Raw genomic sequence first — 24,537 nt, forward strand, 5'->3', positions numbered from 1 at the left:
GGTGCCAGGGTCAGGAATGCTGTCAAGAGCTCATTAGGGCTTCCAGGTAGGCATGGGGACAAAAGAACAGTGCCTCAATGTATACTTTCTGATGGGGAAATATGCAAAGATGAACAAAGGGGAGAGGAGCTATAACCTGTATTTATGGACCTGAAAGAATTCGATCTGGTTGGAATATCCAGCAATGGTTAAAGATGTCTACTGGCTAATGGAAACAACTGTATTTATCATGAAGGTGAGCCATATATTTTGGACCAGAAGGAGAATAGAATACTCCTTCAAAAATTGTTAAAGGGGTCTGCCAAGGATCTGTTCTAGCCCCCCCACCACCCTCCCTTTTTAATTTGTTTTTTTTACTTTACACATCAATGATCTTGAGGACATATACATCTCAATACAAGAAGATACACCACCAAATTAAGCTAAGGACTGCCATTTTCACTCTGTTCTGACAAAGCTGTCCTACTACCATGGCCCACGGGTCGACTGGAATGTGAAGTGACCAAATGGATCATCTAGATTTGAAAATATACCTCTCAAAATCAAGAAAATGACACTCAGCTAAATTAAAATTAAGTTAAACTCTATCAAAGTGTAAGGTGTGGCACTACAAAGGGTCATTTCATTTTATTATCATGGAGTCATCTCTAATGTTAAATTAAATTGGGGCCCTGGATATCAACGAAATACTACTTACCTGGTCATAATTATTGAGACTATTTTAAGCTTTAAACAATCTAAAGGGGACATCACACCTGGAATCTGTGTTTAGGCTTTGCACGGCCAAGAGTCTATCAAGTAGCTACTTGTGGTGTGGGACAATATACTAAATCTGCAGAGTTGTTAGCATGGGCCAGTCAGCCCCTACACTCTCCATGCACCAGAAGCTGGGGCTTGACTACCTGGAAGGTAAAATGCCCTCCAATCGTTTTGGTATTACTTTGGGCAAACTCTTTTGCAGAGATAGCGTAGCTGATTTAGACGTTTGCTAATGACTAGTCCTACACTCATCCCCTAGCTGTGGTATGTCCAGACCAGGGTGGTGGTGTGGATTGGGTGTGGGGATTTTTATTTTGTTTTTAAAGTATTTCACACTTTGGAGAAAATAAAAATAAATTACTCCATGTGTTTCATAATTTTACGACGCAAGAGTAGCAGGTTTTAAACTAAACATTCTATCAGTGAATGCGTAACCTTAGAATACAATATTTCAGAGAGTGAACCATACTTGGGTTGGGCTCAGCGCTCAATGGAAAAAAGTATTCTTTCCGAGCTTAGTTTTGGTCTAATTCAGGAACTGCTGTCATTTCCAAAGAGCAGAATTTCTCAGCCTGCATATGTACCATGCAGTTGATTCAAATTACTTGCAATCTTCAGTGCATCACCTTTTTTTTTTTTTTGCTAAATCTGTGACAGTCTTAGGGTTAAAGATTTAAGACCAGTATTACAGACTTTCCAACATCGCAACTGAAGACCTGCTTGTGTGTATCTGATGATGCTGAATTATAATTTAATTACTTTTTCAGTTGCAAGATTTATTCAAGTTGCCCACATGATTAGAAAGCATTATAATGCTAATGTTTGATCACTTGTATTTTTCAAACCATAGCATTATAATAACTGGTCTACAAATGCCTGAGAACTAGAATTCAGTTTAATCTATATTCATTTATGTAAGTGTCATGTGTTTTAAAGGTTTTATTAGCCAGAAAAAAATTGAGTGACTTGAAAAAGTAAAAACAAAATAATTTTGGAAAGTACATTTTGAACTGCAGTTTAGATACAACAGAGCATAGAACATTTTGCAAATGAAAGCCCTTAATGCTACAGTCACAACAAATAGAGTTGCCTCATACAAGTGACAGCTGTACTTTAAACTGCATAACTAAAAACATATACAGGCCCAGAGAAGGTTTTTGGTTTCCTTTTGTAAGTTGTTTCAGAAAAAGAACCAGGAAGAAGGAGTGTGTGGAATACTGGTCAAGTTAAACATACACTGCTTGAGTTCATGAAGGTGTTGTCACTAAGCTCACAAAAAAACACTGAGGGAAAAAGATACAGCTTTCTATTATATCATGTATGCAAAATATCGTCTTGTTCATAATAAGAAACAAAAATGATTGGATGAAATGAAAAAAGTTGTTATGCTGCAGGCTAACATTAAATGAGGGAATTACCAGGATATTGTGTGGGTCAAATAAAAACTGTACATTACAAGATACCACTCCCCAGCAGTACAAATTAGGGCGTTGTAACATTTATTACAAAAATATGTGTACTGTGTAAGGTCAACACCAAGTTGATGTATGCCTTGCCTCAGAAGCCCTTTAGCAGCCTTCATGCATTTGCTAATTTTCTTAGGCCATACATGTTGTACATTATGTGCAATAGCTGCTGCATTTACTTTACTGTGTAAATATTTGTATAAAGTGCATTACATTGATCATGTGTTTGATAATATGGTGCTAGTTTATATTATGTTGATGCTTAATGACTGAGCACATAGGGATTCTTAGAAAAGGCACTGTATATAATAGATCTCAGCTTTTCATAATATTTACATTCTTTGTTTACACTTTCGCTGCAATTTTACTAATTTCTGCACTTATTTTTTTATGTATTTTGCACAAAACTTAGCTTACAATAAGACCTTGAGAGAGGGAGAGGGAGAGGGAGAGTGAGTGTGAGTGTGAGTGTGAGTGTGAGTGTGAGTGTGAGTGTGAGTGTGTGTGTGTGTGTGTGTGTGTGTGTGTAGGCGTACACTTGCGGCAAAAGCTGGCAGAACTCAGAATAATAAATATGTATGACATCCCTTGCAAGGTGACTGGCCCAAGACGCATTATCTTCAAGTAAGTTGATGGAAATGAGTGGCCCATAACGTGTTTGTCCATTCAGCTTAGAATCACTAAGATGGTCCAAAGCTGCGTCTATCAAAGAGCACTGAAGGGTCTATTGGGTCGTATTTTTATAATAATTGTAAAACATAAAGTCAAAACTTCAATTGTTTTGAGGGAATTCAAGGCACTATGCATTTAGCTATCTACAGGGAGTACAGAATTATTAGGCAAATGAGTATTTTGACCACATCATCCTCTTTATGCATGTTGTCTTACTCCAAGCTGTATAGGCTCGAAAGCCTACTACCAATTAAGCATATTAGGTGATGTGCATCTCTGTAATGAGAAGGGGTGTGGTCTAATGACATCAACACCCTATATCAGGTGTGCATAATTATTAGGCAACTTCCTTTCCTTTGGCAAAATGGGTCAACAGAAGGACTTGACAGGCTCAGAAAATTCAAAAATAGTGAGATATCTTGCAGAGGGATGCAGCACTCTTAAAATAGCAAAGCTTCTGAAGCGTGATCATCGAACAATCAAGCGTTTCATTCAAAATAGTCAACAGGGTCGCAAGAAGCGTGTGGAAAAACCAAGGCGCAAAATAACTGCCCATGAACTGAGAAAAGTCAAGCGTGCAGCTGCCACGATGCCACTTGCCACCAGTTTGGCCATATTTCAGAGCTGCAACATCACTGGAGTGCCCAAAAGCACAAGGTGTGCAATACTCAGAGACATGGCCAAGGTAAGAAAGGCTGAAAGACGACCACCACTGAACAAGACACACAAGCTGAAACGTCAAGACTGGGCCAAGAAATATCTCAAGACTGATTTTTCTAAGGTTTTATGGACTGATGAAATGAGAGTGAGTCTTGATGGGCCAGATGGATGGGCCCGTGGCTGGATTGGTAAAGGGCAGAGAGCTCCAGTCCGACTCAGACGCCAGCAAGGTGGAGGTGGAGTACTGGTTTGGGCTGGTATCATCAAAGATGAGCTTGTGGGGCCTTATCGGGTTGAGGATGGAGTCAAGCTCAACTCCCAGTCCTACTGCCAGTTCCTGGAAGACACCTTCTTCAAGCAGTGGTACAGGAAGAAGTCTGCATCCTTCAAGAAAAACATGATTCTCATGCAGGGCAATGCTCCATCACACGCGTCCAAGTACTCCACAGCGTGGCTGGCAAGAAAGGGTATAAAAGAAGGAAATCTAATGACATGGCCTCCTTGTTCACCTGATCTGAACCCCATTGAGAACCTGTGGTCCATCATCAAATGAGAGATTTACAAGGAGGGAAAACAGTACACCTCTCTGAACAGTGTCTGGGAGGCTGTGGTTGCTGCTGCACGCAATGTTGATGGTGAACAGATCAAAACACTGACAGAATCCGTGGATGGCAGGCTTTTGAGTGTCCTTGCAAAGAAAGGTGGCTATATTGGTCACTGATTTGTTTTTGTATGTCAGAAATGTATATTTGTGAATGTTGAGATGTTATATTGGTTTCACTGGTAATAATAAATAATTGAAATGGGTATATATTTTTTTTTGTTAAGTTGCCTAATAATTATGCACAGTAATAGTCACCTGCACACACAGATATCCCCCTAACATAGCTAAAACTAAAAACAAACTAAAAACTACTTCCAAAAATATTCAGCTTTGATATTAATGAGTTTTTTGGGTTCATTGAGAACATGGTTGTTGTTCAATAATAAAATTAATCCTCAAAAATACAACTTGCCTAATAATTCTGCACTCCCTGTATATATAGTGTATCCTAGCCATGAAACAATCACTCCTTCTCATCCTGAAAGCAGCCTCCCCTGTTTTTAGATTCAAAAGCATTCCCTCCTTCCATTCACTATACCTTGTCCAAGTTGGCCGGCTGTCAAAGCCTTGTGAGCAGAAATTGGCAGAAACCTGCAGCACTCCTTTAGTTGCCTTCAACAGGTAACCACAACTAGAGCAGCAGATCTTTGTAATGGATGTTATTTAGATAGTTGGCTTGATTTAACTGCGGCTCTTATGGATTGCCCTCTCTTTCTTCAATGAAAGCTCAGTTCTGTTCTATAGTATCATCTGACTGGCTATCGTGCAATAAGCTGGCTGGCTGTCGAACAGATTCAAGTGTTTATATTACAGAGCTCCAATTTCACTTTCTGGCATGCAGAACGCTGTTTGCAATATAGATGATGGTAAATGATTATATTGTACATGGTATGCACTACTCTCAAATGTACATTATTAAGATATTACTGGTCCTTAAAGAGCTGCATAACAATATAAATGCATGAGGCAGCAGGAAGAGTGCCTTCATGAGGCTATGTATTTCCTCTGTGATTTGCAATTTCCTTTAATGTTCAGTTTGTTTTTTTATGTTATGAAATAAGTGTTTCTATCTCTCGCCGAGCACTCTTTTTTCCAAGGGCAGGTGTGACTACATCATATACTGCTGGATATTTCTGTGGAGTCGGAGTGTTGTGGCTTTATTTTTTCGATTATGAATGAGAACAATAGATCTTGGAATGCAAAGAAAAAAACAGGACAGTATTTGCAATTCACATCTGGCCTGGGATCACAATAGAGCTATTTGAGTAGAAAGAACATTTTAACCAGTTATCTCTTTTTTCATATGTGGTGACGGGGCATCAGAAATGGCACCTCTTCGCTAACTGGGACTTCTTGAATTTTTTTTTTTTTTTAAACGAGTTGTTATTCTTAGCACAGCATGTCAAAAACCACTCAAAGAAGTCCGTCTGTCATTTGTGCCTACACATGCGACCATCTTGAAAGGTTTTTGGAAAACTTTGTGATTGTTTAATGTTCCAGGATGAAACACTGACAAAACCAAGAACCATGCACAAATGTACACTGTTTTCATGATGAACCTTAAAGCTATTGATACACATAAGTAGAGCATTACTATGTAAAAAACAAGATGACCATACAATTTGGAGTATTTGATCAATATGTTTTAGAAGGGTGAATGTCAAAATTGGATATATATTAAGGAAAATCGGTCCATTTAGCCATGCTTGAGACATGCCAGATGTGTTGTTAGAGGAAAGGAGAAAAAAAACAGCTTAATGAGGATTAAGCTGAGTTTGATGTAAGAAGGGTCCACTATTTATAAGGCAGGTGGTAAAGTGTCTGCACCTTAAGCACAGATGTACATCAACACATTGGTGGAAATTGTTCAGCTGGCAAAAGGGAGAAATGAAAGGGAGAAATTGTCTAGATAGGAGTTGGGCGCTTTAGAACTGGAGGAATTGGGCCGTGTCCAAAACTACAAATCGAAAAATTTTCTCAGTGGCTACAGAATTATATTAAAATATTTACCCTCTGTGTTTAAATTCACTGTTGCAACAAATAAAAAGTCTTTAGAGCGTTTAGCTCCCGGTTCTGCATATTTGCAAAGTAGACCAAGAGTTTCCCAGAATGGTAGGATGGAGGGTTTAGGCGAAACCAATCTCTGGTTGGTCATGCATAAACACAAGTCTCTTAAATATGTGTTTTTACTTCGGACTATGGCACTCCTTAGACATTGCATGACAAGGATTTACTCTAAAAACATGAAAAAGATCAAATCTACCAGAGACTGCTGTCTCAGCTGCCAAACCAGCAAATTTAAACGTTAGCTGGCAGGAAGGGCAGATGTTCCTCAGCCAGAGTGGATGGTGATGCTGGCAAAAAGAGAATCTGCTGTAAAACTACATCTGACAAGCCAGATGGTAGCTTTTAGGATGAAATATTATTGAAACATTTAACTCACCATTGAACGTTTGACATTGAAGGTAGAAAAAAAATCTTTTCACAACGTGAAAAAGATTTCCTTCTTATGATAATCATACAGCTAGAGTAACCGTTTGTGCAATGATCCAAGATTGGGGGGTGCTTTTTCAAAAGATAAGGGACCCCCAACTGCATAAGCAGAAATAATGACCCAGTACATCACCATGAAAGATAAGTGTTAGCAAGCAAAACTATTTTGATAACTTGCATACTAGAATCATTCTGATCCCAACGTTACATCTTCCGATCTCAACGTTACACTTGTGTAAATGGCTTGGAGAACACTGACGGGCCGAGAATGCTGACGACGACGCACAGGAGAACACTCAGTCTCACGTCGGCAAGAAGAGGAGCAGACAGCACTGATCACTGGAGCAGCCGGGAAGGAGGGCGGCTGAAGCTGACGGGGTTGGGGTTGGGTTTGGACAGCCCTGGAACCTTGGCTCTGCCCGCTTCCAGCCCACCTTCCAGTCTCCGGTCAGCAGTCTCCTGCAGGACACTCAATGCACCCACCTGACTCAAATCCAAAATTCACGCATCAGAGATAGTTGGAGTGGCTGCCGCAGCCCTCAACACCCCTCACCTCGCATGAGATTCACACCCATCACAGGCAGATTCAGTTCAGAAACACCTAAAACTGCTATCCTGGAACACAGCAGACGCTCAATCATTGCTGGAAACAGGCTCCCCAATAATAGCCTGGCATTACATGGACATAATCGCACTTCAGGAAACCTGGTCACATCAGGTCCTCCCGCTATCGGGTTTCACGTCCTACCAAATAAACGCAGTCAAGAACAAGCTTCACAGGAGACCAAGTGGTGGCTATGCAGTGTACCTCTCATTAACCCTGAAAATGGATGTAGAAGTGCTGCCACATGAACGCACAGACTGCCAAGTGCTCAAACTCAGCAACTGGAACTCCTACGGTTGCCCTCCGGTGTTACTGATTTACACCTACGTTCACCCTGCCTCTGCTGGCAAACGTGTGGCAATAACCAGCTTAACTGCCATCATCAGGGCCTATTGTCAGTCGCACCCCGACTGTGACATCAGCCTGACAGGAGACTTCAATTCGAACTTACTTAAGGCTCAAGGGGCAGACAAAATACTAAGTACCGACAACTCCTACTGGAATGTCCGAACACAGGTGTCATCAACCTTCACTCGTTGTGACCAGCAGGGAGCACAACTGGAGACATCACTAGAATATCTCAAACTTCAGGTATAAAACGGGAGACTCGCTAGCGACTCTCCACCAAGTTACACCTTTCACGGCCCCTCCTCACGTTCCATCCTAGACTACACCCTAGTCACGTTACCTCTGATCCCTTTGGTACAGCAATTTCAAATAAAATACACCACTTTCAGTGGTCACTCGTACCAAATATTGATCGTAAGGTCCTCTTTACCTGTCTACAAACCTGCCCCAGCACAAATAGGGCAAACAGAGTCAATAAGCTTGAAGAGATTACGTTGGTCATCTGCCACAATAGGAGTCTTATCTTTAGCTGCAAAACTACAGATGTTGGAGAACCTCCAAACCCACAAATACATAGTGGATGCTTGGGAGGACTTCCGAGTGAAAATATTGGACCAGCATTTTCACCACAAACCATCTGTGCCATTTCGCCAAATTCCCCCGGCCTGCCTCTCAAAACAAGCTCAAGTCTTGAAAAAAAGGTCAAAGGAAGCTTGTGAGACTACTGAAGGCTCGTCCAGGCAACAGGTTACTCTGGGAACAACATAAGAACTCAAAGAAAGAGTACAAATGCAGTAAAGAGAAGGCCGAACAAACGAGGTCCCTCTGGCTAAAAATAACACATGCTGCAAAAGGAAATGGTATTCAGCCAACAACTCTAGCATATCTGAAAAGACCTGGGTGAGTCACCTTAATACAATCTTCAAAGCAAAGCCCAACCGCCGTGGAAATACCCTGCAACTGCCAACACTGCCCCCCACCACGGGAAACATTTCACTGGACGATGGGAAAACGACCAACCTCATTCAGTCGATCGACAAGACACATCAAGTACTCCTAAAAACCCGCCTGGAAGGAGCACCTTGGCCAAACGGACTTCCACAAGCTATCTTTACGGCGGAAGTAGTCTTCTGGTCCGAAGTGCTAACCCCCTTATACCACGAAGCAAGCTTAGGAGGAGGCATTCCTCAGAGTTGGTGAGGCTCTATAATCAACCCAATTTTCAAGGGTGGCAATAGAGACAATCCAGGCGACTATAGGTTAATTGCCCTCATTGACGTTGAGGCAAAGGGCTACAACTCCCTGCTCCTAACTGAATTAACAACATGGTATGAAAAACATAAAATTATCCCAATCAACCAAACAGGCTTCAGAAAAGAAGTGGGTACAACGACGAACATCCTAGTTACCTCATTCCTGATAGAACAGGACAAATGGCGGCACAGGAAACTGCATCTTGGTTTCATTGACTTCAAGGCTGCCTTCGACTGTGTGAACCACACGGATGTCTCTCACTGACCACATCTACCTTATGCGGACGACTTGATATTGTGCAGCTGTCCGAAAGTTGGGCTACAAAGATCTCTAAACATCCTTGCAGACTACGTCCATTCCAACCAGCAGGAAATCAACGTCGCAAAATCAAAAATAACGCATGTTGGCTGCAAACCCACCCCTAAATCTCAGATGGCCTTAAGCATTGTCTTACTAGAGTTGGGCCGTACTACAAGTATCTTGGAGTAATTTTAGACACCCAGGGCTCCTTTCACCAACAGAAGAACTACATTGCGCAAAGATTTCCAGCGTTAATCTACACCTTCTCCTTACTGACTAAACGACTACACGGACCGTCAATTCGTCCACTGCTAACAGTCATTTCATTCAAACTGCTTCCCACCCTAATCTACGCAAGAGTGGCGATGCACGTCAAGACGTGCCCCTGATAGATAAAGCACAGCTCAAAGTAATCAGGCAAGTCCTCAAACTACCAAATTCTGTATCACTGGCACAGCTCTGCCTCAAATTCAGACTTGTTCAGCAAGACCTACCCGCAAGAGCTGAGGCAGTTAAAACCTGGTATAAAATCAGTCACTCTGCAGAGTCTGAACGAGGCCCTCTGGCAGACCTTGGAACATGACCAGCACTCAGCCTACCATAAGTACCTCAAATCCTCAATCGACAATTTACAACTTAAAGGTTTTGTGGGAGGCTGCTCCGACATAATGCTGTATCCAGGGGGGCTACCAAGGCCACCAAAATCCTTTCATTTATAGAGGACAAAGTCAAATTTAGTCCCCGGGCACATGCATGGATGATCATAAAATACTACGCCAAACTTGAACCTGCTGCCTACCTCTTTACAACATTCGCACCATACATAAAACATAATCTTATGACAATGCAACTAGGCAACCTGCCAATCCAGGCCAACGCCCCGTCATGGAGGACCATTACCTTGCAGCGGTGCAGGCACTGTTCTTGCCAGAAGGAAGACCTAATACATATAATCTGCATATGCCCTGGCCTGCTGGAACTTCGAAAGAGATTTATTAAGAGGCTGTTCATTGACAGAGCTATCAGGTCTTGCAGGGGAGCCATTGTAGCTTGCTTTAATCCACATGACCCCCAGTCAATCTGCAACCTCGTCAATTTCCTGAAACACGTCACACAACTGTTCCCTCCCATAAACTGTAAGCTACTCAAGTAGCCTCTAACAACATTCCTTCCCCCACCTTAACAGAGGTATCTTTTAAGGATTTATTAATTTTAACCTTAACATTTTCAACAATCATTTAATGTTTTTAACGTGATTTGTATCGTAACTCTAATCCTCCTTTTTCTTAGAGAGTTTTTATCAAGTAACTTGGCAAAATTGTTATGGTTTGAACCAACTGAAACAATAAAATTTATCATATCATATAATAAATAATCAGAACATGCTGGTTGAGGGAAGAAGCAAAGGTAAGGTGACCTCTACTGTTGCACGTATTACATACACACCAGCAATTTTGTGACTGTCTACATAGGCTAGTGTTTTAGAGCAACAGTTTAGCCAGTAGCAGAGATGGATTCTCATTGGATGACTGCTGCTCATGCCTTCACTCGGGTTATAGAGGACAGCTCTGACATAGGATCAGAGACTGAGACAGCAGATACTGAGACAGCATCTGAGGGATAGGACAATGGCGCAGACTATGGGGGTGATTTTTCAGTCGGAGGAGTCCCATTCGATAACTCCTCTTCCATCAATTATGAGGGAGGTGTTGAGGACAGTCCTGCTGTCCCCTTAGCAAGCACAGTCTGTGCAATGGGACAATAGAGGGTTAGCACAACCCAGAGAGCAGGTGAATGTGGCGACAAGCACAGAGAAAGAGAGTGCTCTCTTGGGAGCTCCCCCATTTAGTTCAGCTGCAAACTGCCCAAATCGTATTGTGGAGACATCAAAATTATATATCACAAAACAAACTGGTTTTGTAAGGCAGGCACCTGTGTTTTTGCTCCTGCGCTCGGCGGCCATGTAGGGAAACATACTAAACCTAGACATTTCTGGAAACTAGACATCCGGGGGAGTCCACAGAGGTGTGACTTGTGTGAATTCCCCAAAGTTTGCTTACCCAGAATAACCTGCAAAGCTGAAATATTGAATAAAAACTCTACATTTCTGACACACTTCTGACACATTTCTGACACACAAACAAACAGGAATTCTGGGATCCACAAAATTCCCACCACCCAGTGATTCCTCACCTGTCCTGATAAAAACACTACCCCACTTGAGTGCATGTACCTAGTGCCTGCGTCAGGAATAGATCACCCCAGGGTCAACAGTTGCTTCATGTAAGGACCAACATTGACCGTTGTGTGATCTATACCTGTTGCGGGCACTAGGCCTACCCACGCAAGTGAGGTACCATTTTTATCGGGAGACTTGGGGGAACAATGGGTGGCTCCTCTCAGATTCCAGAACTTTCTGTCACCGAAATGTGAGGAAAAAGTGCTTTTGGCCAAATTTTGAGGTTTGCAAAGGATTCTGGGTAACAGAGCCTGGTGAGAGCACCACAAGTCACCCCATCTTTGATCTCCCTAGGCGTCTAATTTTCAAAAATGTGCAGGTTTGGTAGGTTTCCCTAGGTGACGGCTGTGCTAGAGGCCAAAATACATAGGTAGGCACTTTGCAAAAAAACTGGTTTTCTTTGGGAGAATGTGATGTGTCCACGTTGTGTTTTGGGGCATTTCCTGTTGCGGGTGCTAGGCCTACCCACACAAGTGAGGTACCATTTTTATCGGAAGACTTGGGGGAACGCTGGATGGAAGGAAATTTGTGGCTCCTCTCAGATTACAGAACTTTCTGGCACCAAAACGTGAGGAAAAAGTGGTTTTTTTTTGCCAACTTTTGAGGTTGGCAAAGGATTCTGGGTAACAGAACCTCATGATAGCCCCTCTAGTCACCCCATCTTGGATTCCCCCAGGTGTCCTGTTTTAAAAAATGTGCAGGTATGGTAGGTTTTCCTAGGTGCCGGCTGAGCTAGAGGCCAAAATCTACAGCTAGGCACTTTGCAAAAAACACGCTAGATTTCAATGTAAAAATGTGATGTGTCTGTTGCGTTTCCTGTCGCGAGTATTAGGCCTACCCACACAAGTGAGGTACCATTTTTATCGGGAGACTTGAGGGAACACAGAATAGCAAAACTAATGTTATTGCCCCTTGTCTTTCTCTACATTTTTTCCTTCCAAATGTTAGACTGTGTAAAAAAGACATCTATTTGAGAAATGGCCTGTAATTCACATGCTAGTATGGGCACCCCGGAATTCAGAGATGTGCAAATAACCACTGCTTCTGAACACCTTATCTTATGCATATTTTGGAAAAACAAAGGTTTTCTTGATACCTATTTTTCACTCTTTATATTTCAGCAAATTAATTGCTGTATACCCAGTATAGAATGAAAACCCATTGCAAGGTGCAGCTCATTTATTGGCTCTGGGTACCTACAGATCTTGATGAACCTACAAGCCCTATATATCCCCGCAACCATAAGAGTCCAGCAGACGTAACGGTGTATTGCTTTAAAAAATCTGACATTGCTTATGTGGACAAAACGTTATGAAGGCCTAAGCGTGAACTACCCAATAGCCAAAAAAGGGCTCAGCAGTGGGTGGGGGAGGCCCAGCAACTAAGAGGGTATGGAGGCAGAAGGGCTGTACAGTTTATGAGAAGGAAAATTATTGCAATACATCTGAGTCCGCTTCAGTTCTCCCCATGTGCTACACTACCCAATCGGCAGGCAATTTCCACCAATCAATTTGAAGTACCCCAGTAAAATACTGAGTTTTGCCTTCATACTTATTTCATTATAAAGTATGCATAATGATTCCTGTTCCTGAAAGCTGGAAAGATGGTGATTTCAGTACCGCAAACCCTTTGTTGAGGCCATTTTCAGGGGAAAAACCACAAGCCTTCTTCAGCAGCCCTTTTTCACCATTTTTTTTATTTTTTAAACAAACTTTTCGCTGTATTTTGGCTAATTTCTTGGTCGCCTCCAGGGGAACCCACAAACTCTGGGTACCTTTAGAATCCCTAGGATGTTGGAAAAAAAGGACGCAAACTTAGTGTGGATAGCTTATGTGGACAAAACGTTATGAAGGCCTAAGCTTGAACTACCCCAAATAGCCAAAAAAGGGCTCAGCAGTGGGAGGGGGAGGCCTAGCAACTAAGTGGGTATGGAGACAGAAGGGCTGTACAGTTTATGAGAAGGAAAATTATTGCAATACATCTGAGTCAGCTTCAGTTCCCCCCATGTGCTACACTACCCAATCGGCAGACAATTTCCACTAATCAATTTGAAGTACCCCAGTAAAATATTGAGTCTTGCCTTCATACATATTTCATAATAAAGTATGCATAATGATTCACCAACACTATTGTAGTTGCAGAGTCGATGTAAAAAAGGAGGCTACGAAGTTTATCACACTAAATATAAAAAGCACATCTATGCAGTGACACTAGTGCCCTCATTACGACCTTGGTGGGCGGCTTCGGACCGCCGGGCGGCCGCCAATGCAACCACACCCCGCCGCGGCCATTTGGAGATCCCCGCTGGGCCAGGGGGGTTTCCGCCCACCGGCCTAGCGGGGATCTTGGCCGCAACACAGGAGCCGGCTCCAAATGGAGCCGGCGGTGTTGCGGCCGTGCGACGGGTGCAGTTGAACCCGTCGCGCTTTTCACTATCTGCATAGCAGACAGTGAAAAGCTGCACGGGCCCTGTCAGGGGGCCCCTGCACTGCCCATGCCAGTGGCATGGGCAATGCAGAGGCCCCCAGGGGCCCCGCGACTCCCCGTACCGCCAGCCTTTTCCTGGTGGTTCAAACTGCCAGGAAAAGGCTGGCGGTAGGGGTACTCGTAATTAACACCGCTGGGGCAATTGTGGTGGGAAACCGCCGGCCCCGGCGGTGCGACCGCAGCGCTTCCACCGTGGTCGTAATGTCATGGGAAGCACCGCCAGCCTGTTGGCGGTGCTTACACCGAAACAGCCCTGGCGGTCTTGGACCGCCAGGTTTGTAATGAGGGCCTATATCTTTTTCAGTGAGATTTTCTCTCCTCTTTTGGCATGTTGACTTCACTCCATTGCTAAGAGATTTGAAACTATTTTACAGCAGAATTTAAAAAATAAAATTTTGTCTTAACTATACAAACACATTATTACCTCTTCTGTTTTCCGACGCAGTACAGCCTCTTGTTGCCTTTTCTGAGCTTCCAACTGCCTCATTTGGTGCTATAAAAAAAACACATCTTATGAAATAAACAATGTTTGCAATTCATTCCACTAACACACATTCAGTTAAGTGTACATTTCACAACTACTTATTAACATTTCTGTACCTCAAATAAATGTAAAAATCCATCAAAGTGCAGCTAACAGCTGCATACTATACAGTTTATAAGTTATAAGGAAACAAACCATCATACAGGTAATATTGCATTTGTATTTTGAGACTGTGCAATGAACATTTACCGTTCTTGGATGAATTAAAGCAGAGATATTCCATGTGTTAAAATGGTGATGTTATGCTCCATTTACAGCCACATCTTTCATTCTACTTTATGTATTTTTGGGGTATGTTAATATATATAATAGCCACAAAAGAGCCCAGAATATCAGCTCAGCAGAATGGTCACACTGTACGTAACAAAATCAGGAATGGAGGTGATATACTCAAATCGACATGCCAGAGATCTAATGGGCTGCCACAAGGGGGGCTTCCTTGAGTTGTGATAACTGGTTGATAGCAAGACTTTAAGCCCCTATATAAATCTCACTAATAACATCAGTATACATGTGTACAAACTGTATATTAAAGATACAACAGTAGATTCCCAGCATTGCACAATGACTGAGTTCTGGCTCACTTCAAGAATAGCAGAACATTCTGCAGAAAAGAGGGAAATTGGATTAAAGAAATTATAATGTGATACACAATATATAAATGGAAACCAATGTACATTGTTGAGTTTCACAGGCACTGACGACAAAGTAAGTGCGTCATACAGTTGTATGGACTGGAGTTAGAAGAAAGAAATGAAGGTCCCAAAGGATAGCACTTTGGTGAAGAGACATCCAGCATGTCAACAAAATTCCCACTACAAGCTTTGACACAAAAGTGCATACAACTTTGGTGTAAGTTTTAGTCCTAAGGAAATGCAAGGGAAAAAAGTCTACCACATTCTTGTATCATGGATTTTCCAAAAGCACCTCAATGAAATTCACAAGGCCAAAACCTGAGTGAGCTTACAAGCCATTTTTTTTATTTAACCTACAGCCACAAACATATTCTACAGAAAAGATATCAAGGGAAAGGTCATTCTAAGCTTTCCCTATCAAAATATGCATGGAAAATGTCACTTACCCAGTGTACATCTGTTCGTGGCATGAGACGCTGCAGATTCACATGCTGTGCATTATCCTGCCATCTAGTGTTGGGCTCGGAGTGTTACAAGTTGTTTTTCTTAGAAGAAGTCTTTTCGAGTCACAAGACCGAGGGACTCCTCCCTTTCGGCTCCATTGCGCATGGGCGTCGACTCCATCTTAGATTGTTTTCCCCGCAGAGGGTGAGGTAGGAGTTGTGAATATACTAAAAGTGCCCATGCAATGGAGTAAGTATGTATGTACATAATGTGTATTAAAATAGTATTTATTTACAAATTTACAAATTTCATTCAACTTATAACGGCTACAGGCTCCCGGGGAGGTAGGAGGGCGCATGTGAATCTGCAGCGTCTCATGCCACGAACAGATGTACACTGGGCAAGTGACATTTTCCGTTCGATGGCATGTGTAGCTGCAGATACACATGCTGTGCATAGACTAATAAGCAGTAATCTCCCCAAAAGTGGTGGCTTAGCCTGTAGGAGTTGAAGTTGTTTGAAATAATGTTCGTAATACAGCCTGTCCTACTGTGGCTTGTTGTGTTGTTAACACATCTACACAGTAATGTTTTGTGAATGTATGAGGCGTAGACCATGTGCCTGCCTTACAAATTTCTGTCATAGGTATATTTCCTAGAAAAGCCATTGTGGCGGCTTTTTTCCGAGTGGAATGCGCTCTGGGTGTAATAGGTAGATCTCTTTTTGCTTTACTATAGCAAGTTTGGATACATTTCACTATCCATCTGGCAATGCCTTGTTTGGATATAGGATTTCCTGCATGAGGTTTTTGGAAGGCTACAAACAATTGTTTTGCTTTGCGAAATTGTTTTGTTCTGTCAATGTAATACATTAGTGCTCTTTTTATGTCTAATGTATGTAAGGCTCTTTCGGCTACTGAGTCTGGTTGTGGAAAGAAGACTGGGAGTTCCACTGTTTGGTTTAGGTGGAATGGTGATATAACTTTTGGTAAGAATTTGGGATTTGTACGGAGAACCACTTTATGTTTATGTATTTGTATAAAGGGTTCTTGTATAGTGAATGCTTGTATCTCACTTACTCTCCTAAGAGATGTGATAGCTATTAGGAAGGCTACCTTCCAAGTTAAGTATTGCATTTCACAAGAGTGCATGGGTTCAAATGGTGGTCCCATGAATCGTGTTAATACAATATTAAGGTTCCACGAAGGTACTGGTGGTGTTCTCGGGGGTATGATCCTTTTTAATCCCTCCATAAATGCTTTGATGACTGGGCTTCTAAAAAGCGATGTTGAATGTGTAATCTGCAGATAGGCAGATATTGCTGTGAGATGGATTTTAATAGAAGAGAATGCTAGTTCAGACTTTTGTAAGTGTAATAAGTAACTTACAATGTCCTTTGCGGAAGCATGTAGTGGTTGAATTTGATTATTGTGGCAGTAGTAAATAAACCTTTTCCATTTGTTTGCATAACAATGTCTTGTAGTAGGTTTCCTAGCTTGTTTAATGACCTCCATACATTCTTGTGTAAGGTCTAAGGGCCAGATGTACGAAAGGATTTTACCCATTCTGTGTCTTTGGGAAAAAGCTTTCGTACATATGGCCCTAAGTGTCCAAATTCTAAGACTTCAGGAGCCAGATTGCTAGATTGAGCGATGCTGGATTTGGGTGTCTGATCTGTTGTTTGTGTTGAGTTAACAGATCTGGCCTGTTTGGTAATTTGACGTGAGGTACTACTGATAGGTCCAGCAGTGTTGTGTACCACGGTTGGCAAGCCCAGGTTGGTGCTATGAGTATTAGTTTGAGTCTGTTTTGACTCAATTTGTTTACCAGATAAGGAATGAGTGGGAGAGGGGGAAAAGCATAAGCAAATATCCCTGACCAACTGATTCATAACGCATTGTCCTTGGACTGAGGGAGTGGGTACCTGGATGCGAAGTTTTGGCATTTTGCGTTTTCTTTTGTTGCGAATAGGTCTATTTTTGGTGTTCCCCAGCGTCGAAAGTAATCTTGTAGGATCTGGGGATGAATTTCCCATTCGTGTGTTTGTTGGTGATCTCGACTGAGATTGTCGGCTAACTGGTTTTGAATGCCTAGGATGTATTGTGCTATTAGGCGAATGTGAATCGCCCAATGCCAAATTTTCTGTGCTAAGAGACAGTTGTGACGAGTGTGTCCCCCCTTGTTTGTTGAGGTAATACATTGTTGTCATGTTGTCTGTTTTGACAAGAATGTGTTTGTGGGCTATCAGTGGTTGAAATGCTTTCAATGCTAGAAACACTGCCAACAGTTCTAGGTGATTTATGTGCAGTTGTTTTTGTTGAATGTCCCATTGTCCCTGTATACTGTGCTGGTTGAGGTGTGCTCCCCACCCCATCATTGAAGCATCTGTTGTGATCACGTATTGAAGCACTGGGTCTTGGAATGGCCGCCCTTGGTTTAAATTTATAGGGTTCCACCATTGAAGCGATAAGTGTGTCTGGCGGTCTATCAACACTAGATCTTGGAGTTGACCCTGTGCTTGTGTCCATTGTCTTGCTAGGCACTGTTGTAAGGGCCGCATGTGTAGTCTTGCGTTTGGGACAATGGCTATGCATGAAGACATCATGCCTGGAAGTTTCATTACAAACTTCACCTGGTAGTGTTGGTTTGGCTGCATGTTTAATATTATATTCTGGAACGCTTGTACCCTTTGCGGACTTGGCAATCGCCTATTGTGTGTTGAGTGTTGCTCCCAAGCATTGTTGAATTTGGGATGGTTGTAGATGTGATTTTTGGTAGTTTATAGAAAGCCCTAGTTTGTGTAGAGTTTCTATAACGTATTGTGTGTGAAGAAGACACTGTTGCTGAGGGCTGGTTTTTATTAACCAATCGTCTAAGTATGGGAATACGTGCATGTGCTGTATCCTTATATGAGCGGCTACTACTGCAAGGCATTTTGTGAATACCCTTGGGGCTGTTGTTATCCCGAATGGTAACACCTTGAATTGGTAATGCACGCCCTTGGATTACAAACCTTAAGTATTTCCTGTGAGAAGGATGTATGGGTATGTGGAAATATGCATCCTTGAGATCTAACTTGACGTGTAGTCCTGTTTTTTTAGCAAGGGAATCACGTCTTGAAGTGTTACCATGTGGAAGTGATCTGATTTGATGTAGAGATTCAGCGTTCTGAGGTCTAATATGGGTCTCAACGTTTTGTCTTTCTTTGGAATTAGGAAATACAGGGAGTAGACACCTGTTCCTTTTTGATGGTTGGGTACTAGTTCTATTGCTTGTTTTTGTAACAATGCTTGGACTTCTAGCTGTAACAGGTCTAAGTGTTGTTTGGACATATTGTGTGCTCTTGGGGGCACATCTGGTGGGAAATTTATGAATTCTATGCAATAACCATGTTGGATAATGGCTAGGACCCATGAGTCCGTAGTTATGTTTGTCCAGTTTTTGTAGTATGCAGTAAGTCTCCCCCCCACTGGTGTTAAGTGTTGGGGGTTTGTGACATTGAAGTCACTGTTTGGCTTGAGTTGTTTTAGGGCTTTGGAATTTCCACCTTGCTTTTGGGAATTGTCCACCCCTGTATGATCCTCGAAACCCTCCTCTCTGGTACTGCCCCTGATAGGTGGGTCTGGCTTGTGAGGTGGAAGGCTCTGGGGTTTGGGTACGAAACCCCCCTCTAAACTGTGGTCTTCTAAAAGTGCCTCTGCTTTGTGGGGAGTAGAGCGCGCCCATGGCCTTGGCAGTGTCTGTGTCTTTTTTAGTTTCTCAATTGCCATGTCCACCTCTGGCCCAAACAATTGTTCCTGGTTAAACGGCATATTTAACACAGCTTGCTGGATTTCCGGTTTAAAACCTGAGCTCCATAACCATGCATGCCTGCGAATGGTTACTGCAGTGTTCACTGTCCGTGCTGCTGTGTCTGCCAAGTCCAGTGCAGACCTTATCTGGTTGTTGGAAATTGCCTGTCCTTCCTCAACAATCTGTTGGGCACGTTTCTGGTGTTCCTTGGGCAAGTGCTGTATTATATGTTGCATCTCGTCCCAGTGTGCCCTGTCGTAGCGAGCCAGTAGAGCCTGTGAATTGGCAATGCGCCATTGATTGGCTGCCTGTGCCGCCACTCGTTTGCCCGCAGCATCGAACTTCTGACTTTCCTTGTCAGGCGGTGGTGCGTCTCCTGATGATTGGGAGTTTGCCCTCTTTCTTGCCGCTCCCACGACCACCGAATCTGGTGTCAGTTGCTGTGTTATAAACACAGGGTCTGTTGGGGGAGGTTTGTATTTTTTCTCCACCCTAGGCGTGATAGCTCTGCCTTTCACTGGGTCCTGGAACACCTGTTTTGCGTGCTTGAGCATGCCTGGGAGCATTGGCAAACTTTGATAAGAACTATGGGTGGATGCCAAGGTGTTAAATAAGAAGTCATCTTCTATTGGCTCCGCATGCATTGCTACATTGTGGAAAGTAGCTGCCCTTGATAATACCTGCATATATGCAGTGCTGTCCTCTGGAGGTGACTGCCTTGCCGGGTAACAGTCGGGACTGTTGTCGGAGACCGGTGCATCATATAAATCCCATGCATCCGGGTCATCCTGTGTCATCCCCGTGTGTGTTGGTGACTGCATTGGGGGTGTTGTTACTGGGGACAGCTGTGGTGAATGCAGTGGAGAAGGCTGTGGCGAAAACCTTGGTGGTGGTGTTTTGTATCTTGCCACCTTTGCCTTTGGCTGCATTTCCGACTCCTGAAATGCTAGCTTTCTTTTTATTTTAATTGGAGGAAGAGTTTGTATTTTACCAGTCTCTTTTTGGATGTGCAGCCTCCTTTGAGTATGGTCTGGTTCTCCCATACTTAATTCCTGATCAAATCTATGCTCCTGCATTTGGCTGGAAAGTCTGTGCTCTTCTGTGTAGGAGCCTATTTTCGGCTCAGGGGCTGCCTTTTTCGACACCGAAGGTTTCGGAACAGTCTTTTTCGGCTCCGAGGAAACCTTTTTCACCTTGGGTGTGTCGAACTCTCGGTACCGAGATGGTTCGGAGCCGGTATCTCGACCAGAGTCGGATGTCTTCAGCTGTTGTGAGGCCTTTTTCAGTGCCGATGGTTGGTCACCGTGTTTTCGGGTTAAGCCAGGCCTGTTGGCTGCGGCATCCCCTTGGCCTTTATGATTTTGGAGTGAGTCTTGGCCGGGGCAGTTTTACTCACAGTTTTTTGCTGTGCCGTCGGTAGCTCACTTCCAGAGTCGCGCGAGTCCGATTCTTGTATGGAGATTCTTTCCTCCTCCTCGATGTCGATTTTTCGCCCGGTGTCGACGCCATTTGAAGTCTTCCGGCTCTTCGATCGCGTAGGGTCTTTTTTGATCGAAATGCCCGACAGGCCTTGCAAGTATCCTCCCTGTGTTCCGGTGATAGACACAGATTACAGACCAAGTGTTGGTCTGTATAAGGATACTTGGCGTGGCAATTCGGGCAGAAGCGGAAGGGGGTCCGGTCCATGAGTTTCAACGATGGACGCGGTCGGGCTGACCAGTCCCCGCTGAACAGTGGAAGCCCCGAAGGGCCGCCGGAGCGCTTCTACTATCGGTGTCGATGTACTAACACTAAACCGGTACCGAGCGCGAACAATACCATCGAATTTTCGATAAGTAGCTAACTATCCTGATTCGAAATACAGAGCGCAGAGGAACACGTCCGAACCCGATGGCGGAAAGAAAACAATCTAAGATGGAGTTGACACCCATTTGCAATGGAGCCGAAAGGGAGGAGTCCCTCGGTCTCGTGACTCGAAAAGACTTCTTCGAAGAAAAACAACTTGTAACACTCCGAGCCCAACACTAGATGGCAGGATAATGCACAGCATGTGTATCTGCAGCTACACATGCCATCGAACATATATATATATATATTTTTTTTTTTTTGTCTATGTCAGCCAATGAACTTGCATTTACAGCCTGTTGTATGATAAAGAAATAACACTTATTTTGTAAATCATCCCATATCTTTCAGATCCTTATGGCGACGCTCCAAGTGTGGGTGGGCAAAAGTTCCCTTGCCTTTTGTTTGCGGATGACACTCTGTTACTTTCACGAACTGCAATGGGCCTTTCAAAACTGCTCTCCCGTTTTATGGACTTCTGTAAGGACCACGGGTTGGAAATTAATTCAGTAAAAACCAAATACATGGTCTTTGGGGATAATAGGGGCAGAATGAAGAGGCCGGTGTACTTAGAAGGTGTCCCTCTGGAAATAGTGGGCACCTTCGATTACTTGGGCATCAAACTGGAAGATTCACATCTTTGGCACGCTCAGCGCCAGAAATCCTTACTGTGCTTGAAGCAAAGGGTGGGCCGCATTGTTAGATTTGCCTCTAGATCGCCCAAATTCGCAATGTCCCCTGCCCTTGAAATATACAAAGCTCAAGCTAGGGGGGGGGTGCCTTTATGGTGCTGAGCTCTGGGGCCATTGTAGTCTGGTGGACTTGGCAAGGGCAGAAAATCTATTTTTGAAAATGCTGCTTAAAGTTCCCTCCAGCACTCCATCTTTGCCCATTCGAATGGATCTAAACCTTTTTTCTATCTCGCAGACTGCTGCCCTAAGGCCTTGTTATTCTGGATTTGATTTTGGTCAACAGATGCTCTATCCCCATTTCGCTGCGGGCTTCTGCCCTTGGTGGGCCATAACACTATCACTAAAACCAAATGGTGTGTTTATGTTAAACAGTCTCTAACTCATCTAGGCTTAGGGTCCTACTGGATGGATCCATTCTCCATTCCCAAAAATGCTGCACAGGTTCTGAAGGATGCTTTTTGGCACAATGTCCAGATTATGCAATTTGCTAAGATTGTCCCGCTCTCCATGTCGGACAAGTTCTTATCAATCAAATGTAATTATGAACTTGAGCCCTTCATGGATATTGCACTATCTCCTTTTGCACGAGCTCTCTTTGTTAGATTCAGAGTAGGGTCTCTCCCCTTATGTTCTTTGACGTACAATTGGCCTAGTTCTACCAATAGTTCCAAGTTTTGCCCGATGGGTTGTAAAAGGGTAGAGACTGTTGCACATGTTTTCTTTTTTTGCCATGCTTACTTCAAACAAAGAGCCCTTTGGATTATCCCGCTTTGCAAATCTATTGGTGTCAGGTCTCATCTTCATGCTGACAGAATTCTAAAATCTGATCCATCTGTCCAAGTAGTTTTTCCAGTGGCAAAATTTCTCGAAGCAATCTGGCGCCTTAGATTAGGTATTTTAAAGAAAAATACAGGGTAGTTAGTTTTTATACTTATTTATGTACTTCTACTTACTTGTGATGACATTTTACATTTTTCCTCTTAGCATAAAGTCATTTAAAAAAAAAAAAAAAAGTTACATTATATTATTGAGTATTTATGGATCTTGGGAAGTGGCCCCTTGCCGAGAGGACCCTTTTACTGTTAAAAAACTCATTCTTGTTTATCCGGTGGGATTTTAACCTTCTTGTATTTTTCAATTCTCTACAGTGTATGTATTTTCTGTGGATTTTTTTAATATTTAACTGTCATTGTTTGTACTGTACTTTTATGGTATGTTTTCTTACTTACCGAAATAAAGTTAAATGATGATGATATTTTGTAATCAATGGCCTGTCCTTAGATGTGTGTAGAGGTAACAGGTACGATGCAAGACCAAAGAACTTTTGACTGCAGGTATATAATAGCATATATGTTACTGGTTTGTTTTCAATGACCAAGGACACTATTTCAGTGCTTTAAAGAGTTTTTAAAAAAGAGGTTACTTGTGTTTAGAATATGTTTCTTTTGCTGGTATGTTAACACCAGAATTAAGCTGTTTAAGTTCAAGGGTTCATGATTTGTGTCCGGAGAATCATACAGACAGAGCACAGCACTCAGATATTCTTATAGGGCATAAGGGTGTAGCTGAGCCGGTTCCTCACTTCAGAGCTACCTTCCACCATACACGAAACAGGAGGTGATGTGAAGGTAATAAACTAAGCACAGATTTCATCAAAACCAACCTATGTCTAAGGGGTGCTGGTTGCTCTGACTGTTTAATTTTTTTTAATTTTCCCAGGGATACCTACACAACTTAAATGGAGGGGAACCTAAAAATTACGCATCAAGTACATACTACAGAAAGAACTGAAACAATGCCTCAGCTTTGTATAAGAGCCAAGATAATATTAATTTGCAAATAAATTCTAAAAAAGATAAATTGTTTTTCTGATATTCTTTATGTATCGAGGTACGTGTCAAGGAAATTGCAGTACCCACTGGGCCCCAGTAGATTGGCACTGAGTCTTTTAGATGAAGTTGTACTTTCACACCTAGATAAAATGCACACCTCAACCTTCTAGCTGATGTAATTGGTAGCAAAAATATGCTTGCAATTTTAAACTAAGGGAAAGATCAACTGTATTTAAGTGGAAACAGAAGGTAGAATCAAGTATACCTATAGACATGTAGATCCAATTTTGTTTGGAATTAAAGGGACAGAAGCATACTTAATCAATGGCACTGCTTTTGGATGTGGGTAATCTTCAGTAACAATCATTACTTCCTAAGGTGATCGAATATCCAGGTACCATTTTCTAGGATGTGAAGATTTACTATATACCCTTGAAGTTTTGTAATGTATAGAACTATCTTATGCCAATTGTTAGACTTTTCATCCTTGGTGTGGTCTCCCTTAACTTTTTGCCTCTGTTCCCCAGGTTGTTGTTGTGTGCTGGACTCTGATTTTACTGTTTTTGTTACTCTAGGCACTTTACCACTGCTAACCAGTGCTAAAGTGCAAGTGCTTCTTTACAAAATGTGTATGATGATTGGTTTATCCATGATTGGCATATTTGATTTACTAGTAAGTCCTCAGTAAAGTGCACTAGAGGTGCCCAGGGCCTGTAAATCAAATGCTACTAGTGGGCCTGCAGCACTGGTTGTGCCACCCACATAAGTAGCTCTGTAATCATGTCTCAGACCTGCCACTGCAGTGTCTGTGTGTGCAGTTTTAACTGTAAATTCGACTTGGTAAATGTACCCGCTTGCCAGGTCTAAA

General features: G+C 42.7%; 1 protein-coding gene across 12 annotated transcripts in view; it reads right to left on the reverse strand.

Annotated features, from left to right (window-relative positions):
* The window catches only part of KIF21A (kinesin family member 21A), a 725,937-nt gene that overhangs the window by 339,989 nt on the left and 361,411 nt on the right, over positions 1 to 24,537 (reverse strand). For all 12 annotated transcript variants that reach the window (XM_069229749.1, XM_069229747.1, XM_069229752.1 and 9 more), the window contains one exon: positions 14,311 to 14,379. In XM_069229749.1, the coding sequence (XP_069085850.1) occupies positions 14,311 to 14,379 (69 nt within the window). The remainder of the gene's footprint in view (positions 1 to 14,310; positions 14,380 to 24,537) is intronic.

This window comes from Pleurodeles waltl, chromosome 4_1, assembly GCF_031143425.1.
Source record: "Pleurodeles waltl isolate 20211129_DDA chromosome 4_1, aPleWal1.hap1.20221129, whole genome shotgun sequence".
In the NCBI taxonomy this organism is placed as follows: domain Eukaryota; kingdom Metazoa; phylum Chordata; class Amphibia; order Caudata; family Salamandridae; genus Pleurodeles; species Pleurodeles waltl.